General features: G+C 52.1%; 1 protein-coding gene across 6 annotated transcripts in view; it reads left to right on the top strand.

Annotated features, from left to right (window-relative positions):
• Positions 1–19,114, top strand: part of ACTN1 (actinin alpha 1) — a 102,779-nt gene that overhangs the window by 45,687 nt on the left and 37,978 nt on the right. For all 6 annotated transcript variants that reach the window (XR_014809074.1, XM_084966573.1, XM_084966572.1 and 3 more), the window contains 2 exon segments: positions 13,187–13,301; positions 18,254–18,373. Coding sequence is in view for 3 of the 6 variants with exons in the window: in XM_084966573.1 (XP_084822699.1) it covers positions 13,187–13,301; positions 18,254–18,373 (235 nt within the window). In the remaining 3 variants the exon portion in view is untranslated.

Here is a 19,114-nt window from a genome sequence, read left to right as displayed (position 1 = left end):
TTCTTCTCACCCTGGCTGCGGCCACAGGGCTGGTCTCTGGGTTTCCTCCTCAGTCGGAGAGGAATAACAGAGCCCTTTCTTTCCAGCCCTAGAGCTCTGTGAATGATTAACTTCGATTGACTAGAAAGGGCACAGGAAGTGAGAGCAGGAGGACAGCGGACACTGGTGGGGCTCAGCCCTGTCCTGACGGGCAGCTCGCAGGCTCTTCTGCTTCCATTGCCTTCTTGACAACAGCCCCGAGAAGACGCGCTGTTCTGCGTCCCCATTTGTCAGACGAAGCAGTTAAGACCCAGAAAGATTTGTTACATTCACATGGCCAGTGATGGACCGAAGCTGGTTGGATGAACTTCTTTTTGGTTGTTTTGTTTGTTTGTTTTGGCTGTGGTGTGCAGGGGTTTGATGGGGGATTTCAGTTCCCAGACCAGGGATTGAACCCCAGGCCACAGCGGTGAAAACACTGAATCCTAACCACTAGAGCACCAGGGAACTCCCTAGGTGCTCCATTTTTAAGCATCTGTTTCGAACAGAGCATTGAACCGTCTTTATGTACGTAGGATCTAAATGGGTCCTCTTTAATGCTGTGCCGTCATAGGTCTTGTTATCCCCGGTTTACCGATGGGCATCCTGAGGCTGAGGTTGTGAATCCTGCCCAAAGAGACAGAGCTGATGAGAGGTGTAGGTGGGGGCCCAACCCTGTCCAGTTACAAAGTCCAGCTCCCCCTCCGGCTGCCTGCAGTCTGAGTTTCCAGGACCCCAGCGTTCCCACGGCTGGGGGCGCCGGCTGTTAGGTGCCCTTTCCGAGCAGAGGAAACTGCCTGGTGGTGGCACCACTCCCAGGTGGGTGGAAAGCAAACAGATCTGGGTGGAGATGTTCTTGAGGATTCTGCTTTTCATCTGTGAGTGAAGCAGCTGACAGCTTGCTTTGAAAGGCTGGCAGCCAGCCCTTGATAAGTTAACCAGATACTCCTATTTACGTTACCAGAACACCGGGCATCTGAGATCACTGCTGGCAGGCCTTTGCTTAGACAAACCATCCAGTGCCCACGCCCTGGCCGGACGGGCTACGTGTAGGGGGTCAGAGAAACTCCACAGTGGCCTGAGGGAGAGAGAATGCTTTCTGGCGGGTCCACAGTGACCTCCCCGGGGCTAGCAGATGCTGCAGAGACCTCGGCCCTGAGCTCTCAGGGGGCCCTGGCCTGATGCTTGCCCAGCGTGGTCAACAGAGGCGGAGGAGAGCGGGCTCTGACTGGCCTCCGTGGCAGGGCACCCACGTGGGGGGCAGGGGAGTTTTGGGGGCTGGTGAACTGATTTCTCAGTTGATGAGCCTAGACTCAGGTCCTGGTTGCTCTACTCCAGGGAGTGGAAAACCATCTCACGAGAAGCCAGCTGGTACAGGAAGCCCTGTACCGCCTTTAAGAGGCTTAGAAGCTTATTTGGGTTGTTCTGGGGCCACTGGGCTGGGGGTGCTGCCCTTCACCCCCACCCCCACCCCGCTATGGTTCACAGTTTGCTGTCTTAACTATTGGGGTGAGCGTGTGGGCATCATTGCTGTTTTATCTTCATGTCCTGTTTCCTCATTAGGACTTGCCTTGTAATATTTTATACTGAAAAACATTTTAAAGTTTTTCACAGCCCTTTCTCTGTATTTTATTTTATTTTCTTACTAAGTCTTTTATTTATTTATTTATTTAGTCCTTTTTTTTTTTTTTTCTTGGTCTTTTTGCCTTTTCTAGGGCCGCCCCCGCGGCATATGGAGGTTCCCAGGCCAGGGGTCGAATCGGATCTGTAGTCGCCAGCCTGCCTACACCAGAGCCACAGCAATGTGGGATCCAAGCTGTGTCTGCGACTCACACCACAGCTCACGGCAGTGGTGGATCCTTAACCCACTGAGCGAGGACAGGGATCGAACCCGCAACCTCATGGTTCCTAGTCGGATTCGTTAACCACTGAGCCACGACGGGAACTCCACTAAGTCTTTTAAATAGATGGAATAATTTTTCCTTTTCCCTTTTTTTTTCTATTCTTTTAAAATATGGGAACATTTGTTTTCCCCCCCAATAATAGATGAGCACTGACTGCCCCACCCTCCCACCCTAAGTAATCCCAGAGACATGGGGAGTTCCCTCAGTCCCATCCCAGAGGCCTGACTTAACAGATACATGTACCCACTTCCAGGCAGACTTTTCTTATATTTGCATAGCTTCTTTAAAAAACAACAATCGGAGTTCCCATCGTGGCTCAGTGGTTAACGAATCCGACTAGGAACCATGAGGTTGTGGGTTCGATCCCTGGCCTCGCTCAGTGGATTAAGGATCTGGCGTTGCCCTGAGCTGTGGTGTAGGTCACAGATGTGGCTCAGATCCCGTGTTGCTGTGGCTCTGGCGTAGGCCGGTGGCTACAGGTCCTATTAGACTCCTAGCCTGGGAACCTCCATATGCTGTGGAAGCAGCCCTAGAAATGGCAAAAAGAGAAAAAATAAATAAATAAAAAAACAACAAAAGTAAAATCCCAGCTTATGACTGCACATGGTATAAAGTTCAAAGGAAACCAAAGGGTATTCTGTGAACAGCAAATGCCCCGCCCTCCCTGGAGGCAGCCACCGTGCCAGGTCCTTAATGTCCTTCCAGGCATATTCTGGCATAAAGCTTTTATGGACAAGCCAGTAAACTAAACACAAGTGTCCAAAACCCTGATCTTGCCTTGAGCCCTTGAGATGAAACTGTCCCTGTGGAATTTATTGGCCTTTTCGGACAAGGAGCACAACCCAGCCTTCCCAGGCAGCCCTGCACAGGACCCAAAGATTGTCCTGGATGCTCTGCTTGCTTGGGTCTTTTAGTTTTTTTTTTTTTTTTCCCCGCTGCACCTGCGGCATGCAGAAGTTCCTGGGCCAGGGATCGAACCTGTGCCACAGCTGTAACCAGAGCCACAGAAGTGGCAATGCAAAAGCTCCTCGTTTCTTTCACGTTTGAGTGTTTTGATGGGACAAGTTGTTGGCCTCCGGTCTGCAGGGTCTGAAGGACTCATTTGGGGTCACAGAGCTGGAAGGGGTTGAGGTGACTATCCTGAGATCACACGCATGCCTGGCTGAGCCAGGGCCGGGCTCACTTTTCCTGATCCCTGTGCGCTAAACAATAACTCCCTGGAGTGAACGGGGGCTGGTGTTCAGTGTTGTGGTCCTAGGGGAGCAGGAGGATGTGCCTGGGGGAGGTGTGGTCAACATGTGAGCCTGGCCTGGTGGCCACAGGCAAAGTGACACTGCCTCCCCCCAGTCCCCACGCCTGTCCCCCCTCCCGCTGAGCCAGCCTCATTTGGCTGCAGGTGCTTATCTTGTTTACTCTGCTGCAAGACCAGTGGAGAGGTCAGCCAGGAGCAGACTACCTGGGTAGCGTGCTGAGGCGAGTTGGCATCACAGACGAGAGTGCCGGTGGGGAGAGAATCAGACCCACCAGCCGCATTTGCAGACGAGACTGGGCAAGGAGAGAGCAACGTCAGGGGCCACTCAGTTACAGGAGCACACGCGCTGCTGGCGTCGCCATGGGTTTTCTTTCCACTGTTCCTTTTTTTCATGTTCGTGTGATCTCTCACATCGTTTTAAGCCTGCGGTACCTACAGTTTTGTATCCTGCTTTTCCGTTAATTACATATCAGCCTTTTCCCGTAATAATACAGTTTCGGAACCCATCATTTTGGCCATCGAATGTTCCATTAAGTGACTGAACCATAATTTATTTAACTAATACTTTATTAATAGAATTTGGGGCTATTTCTCATTTTTCTTCCCTTGCAAGTAATGCTGGCAAGAACATTTTTGTGCCCACGGCCCTTCTCTCTCTTTAGCATTATTTACCCAGGACAGTGTCCCAGCGTTGGGCTAAGGGTTACACCCGTCTCGGCTCCCCTTGGCGAGTTGCCTTCCACTGGGGTTGTGCCAGATCCGCCTGCCCGCCATGAGGTGTTGCGGCTCTGCCATTGACCCACCCTTTAGTGGGAACCAGAAGAAACGTATTTTTGCAGGTGTAAGAAATGAAAATGGGTGCCTTGGCTGGAATTCGCAAAGCATGGTGGTGCGTGTGCACATGTGTGTGGGCGGGGGGCATATGTGAGTGTCATCCTGGTGACAGGTGTGAGTCCTGGATCAAGCCCACTCCAGGAGAGCCCCTCGCAGCAAGTCCCCTCAGGTTTTTGCACTAGGTTTCCAGATGGCTGATGCCGGTGGTCGTCTGCCAGGAATGTTAATGCGTTGGGCACAGCTGTCGGCTAAGTGCTGTGTTAACACACACACCGTACATTCCTGTGCGGGAACTATTTGCTGGGGGACTTAGAAAGGTTTCATATTTTCCCACTGTGGAACTGGAGACCCTGCCAGTTTGAATTCAGATTTAGCCTGCTCATATCTTTTGTGGGGTTGAGGGAGGTCTTACTTTTATTTTGTACCAGTGTTTAAAAATATAAAAGTTGGAGTTCCTGTCATGGCTCAGTAGTTAATGAATCTGACTAGGAACCATGAGGTTGTGGATTCGATCTCTGGCCTTGCTCAGTGGGTTAAGGATCCCGCATTGCCATGAGCTGTGGTGTGGGTCACAGACATGCCTCAGATCTGGCGTTGCTGTGGCTCTGGCGTAGGCTGGCGGCTACAGCTGATTAGACCCCTAGCCTGGGAACCTCCATGTGCTGCAGGAGCGGCCCTCAAAAAAGACAAAAAAAAAGACCAAAAAAAAAAAAAAAAAGTTTATGGAGATGTCCTGGGGCATAACAGTTAAGGATCTGGCGTTGTCACCGCTGTGGCTTGAGTTGAATTGCTAGCTCAGGAACTTCCACATGCTGCTGGCACGAGGCGGAGGTGGGGGATATGTATATCTGTATCTATATATCTATATCACATATACAGAGGGCTATACATATCTAATATCATACATATCTGTATACATATATACACACATACACACACATGTATATACATCTGTACATATCGAATATAATATCTACATGCATATACACACACACATATATATAGGTCTGTACATATCTAATATCATAATATCTATATACATATATATATCTCTCTCTCTCCAGATTTCAATCTCCTGGGTTTTTTTTGTTTGTTTTTTTGCTTTTGTCTTTTTGCCTTTTTCTAGGGCCGCACCTGTGGCATATGGAGGTTCCCAGGCTGGGGGTCTAATCGGAGTTGTAGCTGCCAAGCCTACGCCAGAGCCACAGCCACGCAGGGTCCGAGCTGAGTCTGCAACCTACACCACAGCTCATGGCAGGGATCGAACCCGAAACCTCATGGTTCTTAGTCGGATTCGTTAACCACTGAGCCACGACAGGAACTCCTCTATCTCCTGTTTGTTGGAGATCTGGCACCAGAGAACCCACATTCCCATGTGGAACCACGGAGAGACTCCTCCTGCCCCCTCACCACCCTTCTCTGATACTGAGGCTGTGTTCCTGGTGCCATTGATCAGCTTGTACACTTGTGACCAGTTCTCTGCGCCCATGTTTCTCCTTAGCGGAACCCCAAAGGATAGCCCGAGAGGTTCACTGTTTGAAGAAGAATGCGTGAGCACACTTGGAGGGGAGGACTCACCAGTCCTACTCCTTTTTATTTTTTGGTCTCCCTCTTCCACTCTACTTACACTTGACCCTTTTTTGGGGGGTGGGGTGCTGTACTCATGGCATTCAGAAGACCCAAGCCACAGCAGTGACAATGCTAGATCCTTAACCCATTGCGCCACTAGGGAACTCCCTTTGCCCTTTAATTAAACCTCTTTGTGCCTTAGTTTCCCCATCTGTAAAATGGGGAGCGTAATAGCACGGGCCTCATCATGTCATTGTGAAGATTGCGTTAAGGGGGTGAAGCACGCAGAAGAGGGTCCAGCGCAGAGCAAGGGCTCAACAGCTGTTAGCTGCTGCTATTATTATTATTATTGTTATTATTATTATTATTATTAATGGCATATGTGTTTTGTTTCCTGTAGACTAGATGCTCAACCAGGGGTGATACTTAGTTGTCACAACTTGAGGTAGAGGATGTTACCTGCCTCTAGTGCGTAGGGTCTGCTGCAGACCCTATGGGATGCTGCAGAATATCCTGTGAGGCATAGGACAGGCTTCTACACTCTGAACAAAGAGGTAACCGACCCAAAAAATGGTCCTGAGGTTGAGAAACTGCTCAGACGTGGAAGTGTGTGACTCCTGGTCTAACTGAACTCTTCAAACGTCTCTAAACCAACTTTTGGAGGGCTGCCTTAGGCTCTCGGAGAATGAGCATTAAAAAGGACCTATTTAGCTCAGCCCCCAGGGGATGCTTGATTGAATCCTCTCCAGACACCCTCACCAAGCACAGGCCTTTGGCGGGTAACACTGTGCATCCAGCCTATGGTCCCTTCTTTATTATATTGAACCCTGCAGCTCCTGTGCTTCATCCTGATAATAGTAGCTCCCATTTATTGAGCCTTAGGGGTGGGTGATTGTGCTTAGGACTTGCCACGTGTCACTGTGTTGAGCCACACTGCCTTGGAGGCGTGTTCTATTATTATACCCATTTTACAGATATGGAGATTGAGGGTTGAAGTGAAGTCACGTGCCCAAGGTTACTCAGGGGCAGAAATGGGATTAGATCCAAGTCAGTCTCGCTCTAGAGTCAGGTTCCACATCATTGCTTTTTGCCCAGGGCTGTACCCAGCATGTTTATTCACCAGTCCATGGGAGGGTCTTTCAGATATTGGGGATGATCCCTGAGTCCACTCTTCTCTTCTCTTAGTTGAAGAGCCCCAGGTACCGGAGTTCCCTCAAAGACATGTTTCTAATCTACTCACCATCTAGAATGATCTCCCACCTCTGGGCAGCTGCCTGCCTTCCCTGGGGCTCTGCTCTGCTCACCTCTCTCCCCCGCCCCTAGAAAGATGCCCATCCCATGCCAGCTCTACTAATGGTCTATCAACTCAAGACTCTGTGCTCATGCTAACCAGAGTCACAAGATGTATCCCACCTGTCTGGCTTTTTTGAATCTTGGCTTTGGTTCTGCTGTTCCCTTCCAGCTCCACGCCTGCAAATGCACCTGAAATCCACATTATCCTGGAGGAGCCGAAAGTGTGTGGGACTGGGAGTCAGGAGGCCACGTTGTGAACATACCCTGCTGTGTGGCCTGGGAAAAGTCACTCACCCTCTCTGGTCCAAGTGTCCCCAGTTGTAAAGTGAGGGTTTGACTTGGATGATGCCAAGCATCTCTTCCAGCTTTTACGTTCTTGGATGAAATATGTTGCTCAGCATGAACTTGTAATAATTCTCTCTCATTATGTGGTAACAGTAATGACAGATAATTATGGAGCAGTGTTCCCGGCCTTCTTTTCAGTGTTTAAGTGAATCGTCTCATTGAATTCTGCACCAGCCTCATGCTGTTATTGCCCCATTTTATAGACAGGTGCCTTGAGGCAGAGCCATGTGAATCACTTGTCCAAGCACCACGTGGCTAGAAGCTGATGGGCCTGAGCTTTGCCTTGTCATCTTCAGAGTGATTGAATCCTTCCAATCGCTTGGATTCTTGCTCTGTGAAGTGACCCCGAGCAAGTCCTGTGACCTTCCTGTGCTCAGCTTCCCTCTTCCCACTATTCACGGTCAAGACTTGAATGCTGCTTGGTTTCAAAAGCTCAGCCCCTGACTCATGCTTATGGGGTAACCAGATCCCAGCTGGGCGGGATTGTTCAGACACCTCTCAGAATCTAAAATTTAGACAATAATGATGACGGTAGTGGCAACTTCTTGCATATTTAATATTTTGAACACATATTAGTATATTATTATTAAGAGCATAAAATAACACTACTGATATGTTAATATTATCTTTTTTCCTTTTTTTTTTTTGTTGTAAAATGCACTACACTTTTATTTAATCTTCATTGCAGTCCTGCCTGGTAGATGCAGTTGTCCCCATTTTACAGATGTGAAAACTGAGGCTCAGAGTCATATGCTAAGAGGCACTTGCCTTCTGAAGACATTTTAAAGGAAGTATAGGGACAGGATACTTGCTAAAGATGTAATGGAAAGCTCGGAGAGGATTCTGTGTGAGAGCAGGACTGTGAGACCCACAGAGAAGGCAGACAACGATGCTTCTCTCTCTCCATCAACTCCGTGGGTCTCAGTCCAGCTCAGGTGTCCTATACTCCCCCACCTCCTGATGGAGCCTGGCCAGCCCCATATGCAACCTTGAACCACAACTGCAGGATAGTTACGCTCTTTGCCTCCTAAAATCCCCTTTATACCAGATGCAACGTGGGTCTGTACTTTAAGGTCAAGTGGGAAATTGAGCAGGAGTCCAGGTTCTCTGCCAGCACTGCCCTTTCTGTCCAGGGCCCTTGAGGCTGTGGGGAGAGGGGCTGTGAGAAGGGACCCAGCCCTCACCGTAGCTCTGGGAGCACTTCCAGCATGGTACCCGGGCCCTTTCCTGAGACTCGTCTGCATCCCTGAGCTCAGAGTGAGTCCACTGAAGGCCCCTAAGCTCCTCCTGTCTCCTTACTCTGGCTGTGAGCCAGAGCAGGGACGCCAGAGCAGGGGAAGTCAGCTAGGGCAGGGCCTGATTGGGGGTGAGGCAGTAAAATGGCCCCCTGCCCATTATCTAGATGAGGCTGGACCATAACCCTATTGGCATAGCAGTGCCCACCCTGCTGGGGTGTCCGGGCTCTCTAGCCATGGGCATTCCTTATGGCTGTTGGCTTTTCCTCCTGCTAAGGGGTGGGTGCTCCCTCTGTCATCCTGTGGGAGCTGGGGCGTCAAGGCCAGGGCCTCCCCGTGCTGGAGGAGGGGGTGTGCGTGGAGGACCTCGCCTCTGGCCCTGCTCTCCCCTCCTTGGCCCCATCAGCCTCCTCTGCTGGGGACCCACCAGGCCACCGTCAAAGTCACAGCCTCTCTCCCTGTAATGCATCAGCGCCTGGTCAAGGAGGGTCCTCAGACACAAGGTGTCATCTTGGGGACCCAGTGCAGCGCTTGTAGGGGTGGGAGGCAAGGAGGAGGTGGGGGTGGGAGCACAGAGGGCAGGGACCTCTGAGGCCCCTCCCCAGGGAGGTTCCAGGGCAGCTAGTTTTTCTCCTCCCTCTTACCATTTATTGAGCACCTTCTAAGAGGCAGGTCCCCCTGAAACATGTTTTAGTTAATGCCCTTGACTTCTGTGAAGTGCTCCCACTCCGCTACTTTATTGCTGAGGGACCTGAGGTTTAGGCAGGTGAGTCTGTGGCTCACACGGTGGTACAGAGTGGATCTAAGCGCTGAACCGCATCTGGTTCCCCCCAAGTGCATGTACTTAATCACTGAGTTACCCCACCCTTTCCTCTATGGCCTGAGCTTCGAGCTGGGTGCTTCTTGCTGGGGGAAGCTTCCTGCGGGGAAGGTGCTGGAGGCCCCCTTCATGGCAGTTACCTGTGGGGGCCGGGCTGGGTGCTTGGGGGTTTTAGCTAAGTGCAGCCTCAGACACCCGGCTTTGTGTGTGGGGGGGGTGCGCATGGGGGGCTGGAATCTGGGCAAACACAGGTGCTTTTCAGCCTCCGGGCCTTGGCGTCTCCAGGAAGTGGGGCTGGCTGCTTTCAACAGCACTTTTCCTCTTTGCAAAAGTGGTATCTTTTTTACACACACCCGGCCTCTTCCTCCTTCCTCTCCCCCCCCACCCCCAACGACTGGGTAGTAAACAGATTTCCCAGCTGGGGGTGCTGCCGATTCCCACCAGGCCCTGGGCCTTGTTGGACCTGAAACTATCCCTTTGAGCTGCTGGGGGGATCTACTTCCTTCCCTCCCGAGAAGACCCCAAGCAGGGGCTGGGTGAGGGCCCGGGAGGGAGAAGAGAGCAAAGGCTGTGGAAATAACTGACGGTGGTAAATGCCCCACCCTGCCCCGCCCTGCCGTGAACTTAGAGTGTGATGACACCTGGGCAGAAGCGCCTATGTGGACAGAGAGCAGCTGCGAGAGAATAAGGAACCACAAACTATATTTATTTTAAAGATTTTTGAAATCCTTTAATATTTTTTGCATCAAGACATGTACAGCAGGAGTTTCCCTTGTGGCGCAGCAGAAACGAATCCGACTTGGAACCATGAGGTGGCGGGTTTGATCCCTGGCCTCGCTCAGTGGGTTAAGGATCCATCGTGGTGGTGAGCTGTGGTGTAGGTCACAGACGTGGCTCCAGTCTGGCATTGCTGGGGCTGTGGTGTAGGCAGGCCGGTGGCTACAGCTCCGATCAGACCCCTAGCCTGGGAACCTCCAAATGTCGCAGGTGGGGCCGTAAAAGGCAAAAAAGAAAAAAAAAAAGTACAACCAAAGGAAAAGAAAAACTAAGTAGTCCCTCAGCCCCTGCTAGGTTTGCAATGCCAGCATCAGGGGATGGGGACCGCAGGAGATACTGAGTATTTCTTGCCCTGTTGCATCCCCTTTCCTCTGGGCTTCTACCTCCAGAGGGTCCCGAGAGGCGTGTTTGGCCCGTCACCCCTCTGCCCTGATGCCGTTCAGGTGCGGTTGGATCTCCCAGGACCCTCCCGCTTTGCATGGGTTCCTTACTTTGCTCCTTCACCCCGTTGTCTCAATTTTATTTTCTTTTTTATGGCCGCACCCGCGGCTCCTGGGCCAGGGGTCGAATTGGAGCTATAGCTGCAGCCTGTGCCACAGCCATGACAATACCGGATCTGGATCTGGATTTGAGCCACATCTGTGATCTACAATGCTGGATACTTAATCCACTGAGCGAGGCCAGGGATCAAACCTGCATCCTCATGGAGACAGTGCTGGATTCTTAACCTGCTGAGCCACAACGGAAACTCCCATTTGTCTCATTTTTGCATCCACTAGAATGTCTGTTGCACAGGGCAAGGACTCGGGGTGTTTTGTTCACTGCCGTGCCCTGAGACTCTAGGCTGAGCATTGAGTCCAGGTGCGAAGCTGACCAGTGGCCCCCATGCAATGGAATATGGGCAATGATGGGGTGGGTGCGAGGTGTGGTGGACTCACGTATCACCCCGATGCGGTGGGTGGCTGTCAGGAAGGCTTTCTGGAGGAGGTGATGTCTTGGCCCGATCTGAGGAGATGAGTGTGAGTTAGCCAAGCAGGACATAAAGGACATTCCAGGCTGGGGAATTGGCACATGTCCCATCTGTGTGCCAGGCTTAGCAGAACTTTGGGACCGCACACACCCCTCTCTGTCTACCATGGGAGTGGGCTGGTCTACAGAGTGGAGATGGGGTGGCAGGGAGAGAGGTGTGCCCTGTGTTGGGCAATTCCCAGTGAGACATGCTTTAAGGATGAGTCCCAGCATTGGGGGTGTCATGATGAGCCCCTCTTTCCCCATCTGTGTGGACTGATGTCTCCCCTTCTTGCTCACAGGCTCGTCGGCTCTTGCTTATAAACCTCTGCAGCCATTTCTTCTCCCCAGTCACCACTGGTGTGGCTTTCCTCCCTTCCCTGCCCATTCACTGCCACTTCGCTTTGGAGTTCCCCAGGGCCAGGGGAAGTGGAGTGATGGGGTCATGCATCTGGTGACCTTTCTGGGGAGGAGCAGGAATATTTCCGGTGTGGTTACTGCTGGTATGATGAATAACACACTTCTCACCACTGCTGCTTTGCAGGGCAGGTGGGAAGAGAGAGCTGGCCAGCCCAGCTGTGGGGGACTGAACACGGGCTCTTGAGCCCCCATCTAGTTGAAAGCGCCCTTTGGTGCAGAGAAGTCTGGAGTTGCCAAGGAATGGCTTGGCTCTAAAGCAGGAGAGCCCTGCTCTCTGTTTGTGACAGCTGGAGAGAGACCCTTGCCCAAGTTTTGTTTGGATAGGCTCGTGAAATTGAAGCATACGCATTTATTTCTCTTGTTTGTGGCATCCACCTGTTCCTCACGTGAGCCAACAGGGGGTGCTCTTGACACAAAGCTGCTTGGTTGGTGGCCTGCCTGATCATTGCCCTCATACAGATCAGAAAATTACATTGCTGGAGTTCCCATCGTGGCGCAGTGGTTAATGAATCCGACTAGGAACCATGAGGTTGCGGGTTCCATCCCTGCCCTTGCTCAGTGGGTCAACGATCCGGCGTTGCTGTGAGCTGTGGTGTAGGTTGCAGATGCCGCTCTGATCCTGTGTTGCTGTGGCTGTGGCGTAGGCCGGTGGCTACAGCTCCGATTCGACCCCTAGCCTGGGAACCTCCATATGCCGCGGGAGCGGCCCAAGAAATAGCAAAAAGACAAAAAAAAAAAAAAAAAAAAAAAAAAAAAAGAAAATTACAATGCTGATGATCTTGCATTTGATCTCCTTACCTTCTCCTCTGGAAATTCTTCTTCATGCTTTTGCAGCTTAAGGTGCCTCCACCTTTCACCCCAAATATACATACATGCACTTTCTCCTTGTCCTGACTGTCCCTCTGAATGCTTTTCCCAACAAAACTGATTAATCCTCTCCCTTAGCTGACTGCCAGATGGGCAAGGATTTTAAGGAGGTGTTTGCCCTAAGGGGTTCATGAGACTGAGTACTTTGCCTTTGGGCTACTCTGCCTTATGACTGATGCTCCAAACCAAGCCTTAAAATCTAAGAGGTAGGAATTCCCGTCGTGGCACTGGCAGAAATGAATCCGACTAGGAACCATGAGGTTGCGGGTTCGATCCCTGGCCTCACTCAGGGGATCAAGGATCTGGCGTGGCCGAGAGCTGTGATGTAGGCCGGCGGCTGTAGCCCCGATTCGACCCCTAGCCTGGGAACCTCCATATGCTGTGGGTATGGCTCTTAAAAGTGGAAAAAAAAAAAAAAATCTAAGATGTAAATTGTTCAGAATGAAATTGTGCCACTTCTAAGTGTGGGGGGTGTGTGATGTTTTTGGAAGAAGGTTGGGAGGGGAGACATTAAAGGCAGGTGTCCATCCAACTGGTGCCCACTCATGCCGCTGGCCCTGCATGGTGACTGCTTCGCTGTTGCCCTGCGATGAGGTGAAGGAGACTGCGCTGGGAGGTTTATGAGCTCCGCTGAGTGGGTTTCTCGCCCTCTTTGGCACCATTAGAGGTGTTGACCAACAAGGATGACAGACTACCAGCCTGCCCAGTACCTTATATAGAACAATCAGGAAAATGACATGAGGCCAACAGGTCCTGGGGACCCACGGAGGCCTCTTGTGAGGGCCTCACAGACCATGTGGCTTGTGGGAGAGCCTGACCATTTGCTCGTCTTTCCTCTGCGCAGACATTCACAGCATGGTGCAACTCCCACCTCCGGAAGGCAGGCACGCAGATCGAGAACATCGAGGAGGACTTCCGGGACGGCCTGAAGCTGATGCTGCTGCTGGAGGTCATCTCAGGTGAGCTGGACCGTTGGCCTTGGGAGTGCCAGGGCAGAGGTGAGGCCAGAGGGGCAGGGCCACCGTGGCCCGGGATCAGGCGCTGCCCACTGGGTTCTGCAACTTTGGAAATACTGCCCTGACACCTTGGCTCCTGCTCTGTTTTTGTTCATGGCTGGCTCTGGGGCTCTTGAAAAAAGTTGAGGGTGAGAGGTGTGAATTCAAACGGGGAGACGAGGCTTGGTCCTAGCTCTGCTGCCAACCATCTGTGTGTTCTTGGACAAGTCACTGCATTTCTGCCTGCGCAATTTTCATCTGATAAAGGATTTGAAGGATGATGTCTCCTCCAAATGCTAGGATTCTGTGGTCAGCAAAGCAGCTATGACTGACCATCTCCAAACGCTGGCTCCACTGCTACCTAGCTGCCTGTATCCATCCCATGTGTCCAGATGTCTGGCGCAATATCTCCTCTGGGATGCCTGTCCCCACTTTATTTCTTCTTTTTTTTTTGTCTTTTTGCCATTTCTTCCCCCCCCTTCCCCCCCGCCCCCGCAGCATATGGAGGTTCCCGGGCTAGAGGTCGAATTGGAGCCATAGCCTCTGGCCTACGCCAGAGCCACAGCAACACAGGATCAGAGCCGCATCTGCAACTTATGCCACAGCTCACGGCCACACCGGATCCTTAACCCACTGAGCGAGGCCAGGGATCGAACCCTCGTCCTCATGGATCCTAGTTGGGTTCGTTAACCCCTGAGCCATGAAGGGAACTCGTCAAGTATTATTCATTCTTGTTTCCTTCTTCTGTTATCCTCTTACCTCTGCTCCTCCCGGTGTCAGTGTGGCCTCAGCTCTCACCTAGATGATGCCCAGAGGCTTTTGACTCCTCCCAGCTCCGCCCTTCCCACGGCCCTCCTTCACCCGCACCGCAGCCAGAGGGTCCATTCAACGGCCCAGATATGGTTGCACTGTTCCCTGCTTGAAGCTGTTGCGTGCCTCCTTGGGACTTTGCGCTGGCATTCCCTAGCCTGGCCAGTAGGATCCTTCGTGAGCTGGCACCTGCTTTGATTTCAACTAACTATCCCCCAAAAGGTGCCAGACTTCAGACCCTCTGCCACACGCATGCAGTCCTCCCCAGACAGGGTGCTCGGTTCTCTGTGCTTTTGTACAAGTTCTGATGGCCTCCCCCCACCCCAGTACTTCAAAATATTTCCGTTGGGGATGAAATCTTCATGTGGGATGGGGGTGGGTTGTCTTTTTAGGGCCGCACCCGCAGCATATGGAGGTTCTTAGGCGAGGGGTCGAACCGGAGCTGTAGCTGCCGGCCTACACCACAGCCACAGCAATGCCAGATCTGAGCTGCATCTGCAACTTATGCCACAGCTCACGACCATGCCCGATCCTTAACCCGCTGAGCGAGGCCACGGATCGAACCTGCGTCCTCATGGATACTAGTTGGATTTGTTTCCACTGAGCCATGATGGGAACTCCCCATTTTGATTATTTTTCCCTGTACACAGAGGCATTGGGTACTTTCACATTGTGCAGCCATCACCACCAGCCATCTCCAGACCTCTTCCTCATTCCACACCGAGACTCCATACTGTTAAACTCCAGGAGTTCCCGCTGTGGCTCGGTGGTCAACGAATCCGACTAGGAACCATGAGGTTGCAGGTTCGATCTCTGGCCTCGCTCAGTGGGTTAGGGATCTGGCGTTGCCGTGAGCTGTGGTGTGGGTCGCAGATCCTGCATTGCTGTGGCTCTGGCATAGGCTGGCGGCTACAGCTCCGATTGGACCCCTAGCCTGGGAACCTCCACATGCTGTGGGAGCAGCTCTAGAAAAGACAAAAAGACAAAAAACAAAAAAAATTTAAAAATTTAAAACAAACAAACAAACTCCAGCTCCCTGTTCCCCTCCCCCCCCCAGTCCCTGGCCACCAGCATTCTGTTTTCTGTCTCTGAATTTGTCGGTGCTAGGTTCCTTACATTCGTGGAATCATATAGTATTTGTCCTTTTGTTTCTTTTATTTTGAGCCATGGCATGCAGCATCTTGATGTAGGCTCTCATTTCCCAGACCAGGGATTAAAAAAATCCCGGCCGGTGAAAGTGCTGCGTCCTAACCATTAAACCCCTAGGGAGCGCCCAGTATTTGTCCTTTTGTGTCTGGCTTAATTTCATTTAGCATCATGTCCTTGTGGTTCTCCGATGAAGTAGCATGTATCAGAGTTCCTTTTCTAAGATTGAATAATATTCTTTGGTATGTATACTCTTTTTTTTTTCTTTTTTCTTTTTTTCTTTTTAGGGCCGCACCTGAGGCATATGGAGGTTCCTAGGCTAGGGGTCCAATTGGAGCTGTAGCCACCGGCCTATACCACAACCATAGCAACATCAGCTCCTTAACCCACTGAGGGAGGCTAGGGATCAGACCCACAACCTTATGGTTCCTAGTCAGATTTGTTTCTGCTGCACTACAGTGGGAACTCCTGTATACTCTACTTTTTATTTATTTAGTCATCTGTCAATTAGCACTTGGGTTGTTTCTGCCTTTTGGCTGTTGTGAATAATGCTGCTGAGAACATGGGCGTATAGTTATCTGCTCAAGTCTATGCTTTCAATTCGCTTGGGTATGTACCCAGAAGTGGAATTGCTGCACCTAGGGTAATTCTATGTTTAATTTTTTTAGGAACTGCCATATGTTTTCTTCTAACTGCCTTTAGAGTGTCCATCCCTAAGTCCTCCTCTGATTTTTCTGAGTTGAAACCAACCTGGCATTGTTCTTTTTTTATTCTTCGAAACTCAGCTTAGGCACTTCCTCCAGGAAGGCTTCCCGGATCACCACTGCTGGCCTCCTGCTTTGAATGACTGCCCTTTCTGGGCTCTTAGAACACCCCATGGATTCCTTTCCCACATGGCAGGATCATTTTTGGCTCCTGTGTTTTTCTCCCCACTGTACACTGAGCACCTTGGGGCAGGGGTGGTCTCATCTGCGTCCTGAGGGCTTAGACTTGTACTTGGCACAGTGATGTTTAGCAAACACTAGAGTGGCCGAATGTCCAGCTGGGCCTTTCTGCATAACCACCAGGTGCTCCCTCCGAAAGGGCCAGCTTGTGCTCATCTGTGATGGAGCGCATCTCCTGCCTGGCGCAGGGGGAGGTAGAGTCACAGAGATACTGCCTTTTCCTCCTTGAGCATCTCTGGAGATGGGTAGGAAGATGGGAGAAGGAAGGGGTGCTGCCTGCAGAGGTCCTCCCAGTGTGGTCCCTCGACCACCTGCACCAGAATCAGCAGGACCGCTTGACCACAGGCAGATTCCCAGACCACACCCCAGACCTCCTAACTCAGAAACTCAGGAGGCAGGGGAGGGGCCTAGACAGCTGCAATTAGCCAGGTTCTCTGGGTGGTTTTGTGCCGACTGAGTTTGAGAACCACTGTCCTTGCTGTCTCCACTGTCTTGGACAAGCCCAGTTCTAGCCAGTGCACGCGGCTGGCGGGCAGGCTGGCGGGCTCAGCCTTAGCAGGACCTAAGGGCTGAGGCTTTAGCAGGAACAGCCTTTCAGGGAAGATACATCACTACCTCCGTCTTTTCTATCTCAAGGGAGCCCCTTTCTGAGTTCCCATCGTGGCTCAGTGGTTAACAGATCTGACTAGGAACCATGAGGTTGCAGGTTCAATCCCTGGCCTCACTCAGTGGGTTAAGGATCTGGCATTGCTGTGAGCTGTGGTGTAGGTCCAAGACACTGCTCGGATCTGGCGTTGCTGTGGCTGTGGTGTAGGCTGGCGGCTACAGCTCCGATTAGACCCCTAGCCTTGGACCCTCCATATGCCACAGGTGCGGCCCTAGAAAAGACAAAAAAAAAATTTAAAGAAATGAAGCCCCTTTGCATAGGAGGGCAGTAGGGCACCTTGCCAGAGAGAAGGGGCAGTGGCTACATAATAAAAACCCAGCTGTGCTTTCCTGGGAGCTGCCAGGCCAAGTCACAGCTGTGGCAGGAAGTCTGTGCTCTAAAAGCTGGGGGGTCCCTGGGGAGTTGGGAGGTCCCCTAGAGAGGTGCTGCTCTGACAGGGTGGGCATGGCCCAGCATCAGGACCGCCCCGCCCCTCGAGATCTCTCAGCCTGACTGTTGATGTGCTTGGAAGCTGCTGGAGAAGGGTGGCTGGGCGGGGCCGGAGACCATGGCGGGTGCCAGGGTCCTGAGTTTCAGGCTCTAGGATGGTGGTTCTCAGCCTTTTGCGGGTCCCTGACCTCTGCAGATAGTTTCAGGAGATCCTTGGACCTCACTGAGTTGTGCTCTTAACCACTCCTTCCCGCGGCTTCTCACCCTAAAGGCTGAACATCAGATGCTCCCCCATGGAAGCTGGATGTGGGGGTGGGGGGATGGCTGGCGAGTGATGGGGAGGGTTAGCTTGGAGCTGATCCAAAGGTGATCCCTGGGAGGCGATACCCAGACGGAGCAGCAGTTCTCAAATGAGAGAGGGATGCTGTGGCAGTGCCACCTCAACACACAGGGAACTCGTGCAAAATACTCTAGAGGAACTCACACTCCCTCCCAGGCCAGAGCAGTCTCGGCTAGGAGTCAGGGCCTTTGCATATGCTGTTCCTTCTGCCTGGATCACCATTCCCTGCTGTCTGGGCCTGGCTGCCTCCCACCCACAGGCCTTCTCAGATCACCCTGTGACTGCCCGAGGGTACCTGCCTTCCTCTGCAGTTTGTTGTTAAGCCTCTCTTTTAAGCATTTATCGTCTTGGGTGTGTGTTCCTTGATGTGTATTGATTTGTGTGTTTCTGTGTTGAGGGTCTGTCCCTCCCCCGGACCCATAAGTACATGAGGTTAGCAAGCTGTTCTGTTCACCCCCCAGTCTTAGCCCGGACGCATGTTAGGGGCTTAACACAGACTGGGTGAGTAGCTGCAAGCGGTGTGGACCTGAGCCGTGAGAGGACAGCATCTCACTGCCAATGCCTCCCTCTCTGTGTTTAGGTGAACGCCTGGCCAAGCCGGAGAGAGGCAAGATGAGAGTGCACAAGATTTCCAACGTCAACAAGGCCTTGGACTTCATAGCCAGCAAGGGCGTCAAGCTGGTGTCCATAGGAGCCGAAGGTGAGTGAGTTTGCCTCCTGGCCACCCGCCCCCAGAGCTAGATCTTCTGCATCCCCCTCTCCCCCCGCCCCCTTCTCTTGGCCTTTTGCAGCCTGACCCCTAGACCCACACCTCCCCGGGGGGCATTCGGAAGTGGTGCTCCCTGTACCGACATCTGGTCAACCGGTGGCTCCTCCGTGTAGAGACACCTCCCCAGCACTTCCCTTCTAGTCTCTGCGCTGTGGCAGCTCCCGCGCTGAGTCCTAGCGCTGTGGGGTCTGCGTGTGTGGAAGGTCACCTCCCTCTTCCGCAGGCCCGGCTGCGAGCAGAGTTGTGGGGTCTGGGGAGAGCGTGCAGATGCTGGCTGGCTGGAGCCAGCACGGTGGCTGCCACGAGACCTTCTTCTTTTTTTTTTTTTTGGTCTTTTTGTATTTTTTTCTAGGGCTGCTCCCATGGCATATGGAGGTTCCCAGGCTAGGGATCGAATCAGAGCTGTAGCCGCCAGCCTACGCCGGAGCCACAGCAACGTGGGATCCAAGCCGCATCTGCCACCTACACCACAGCTCACAGCAATGCTGTATCCTTAACCCACTGAGCAAGGCCAGGGATCGAACCCGCAACCTCATGGTTCCTAGTCAGATTCGTTAACCTCTGCACGAGACAGGAACTCCTTTAGGAACCTTCTTAACAGCACTCCTGCAGCTTCTTGACTCTTTGCCCCTAACTTAAAAGAATTGTTCATACACCTGAAACCAATACCAC

This window comes from Sus scrofa, chromosome 7 (assembly GCF_054392235.1).
Source record: "Sus scrofa isolate SSC_HxYL_T2T_F1_AM1 chromosome 7, Sscrofa_HxYL_maternal_Yorkshire_Landrace_v2.0, whole genome shotgun sequence".
NCBI classification, from domain to species: domain Eukaryota; kingdom Metazoa; phylum Chordata; class Mammalia; order Artiodactyla; family Suidae; genus Sus; species Sus scrofa.
This window is presented reverse-complemented; position numbering and strand designations above follow the sequence as displayed.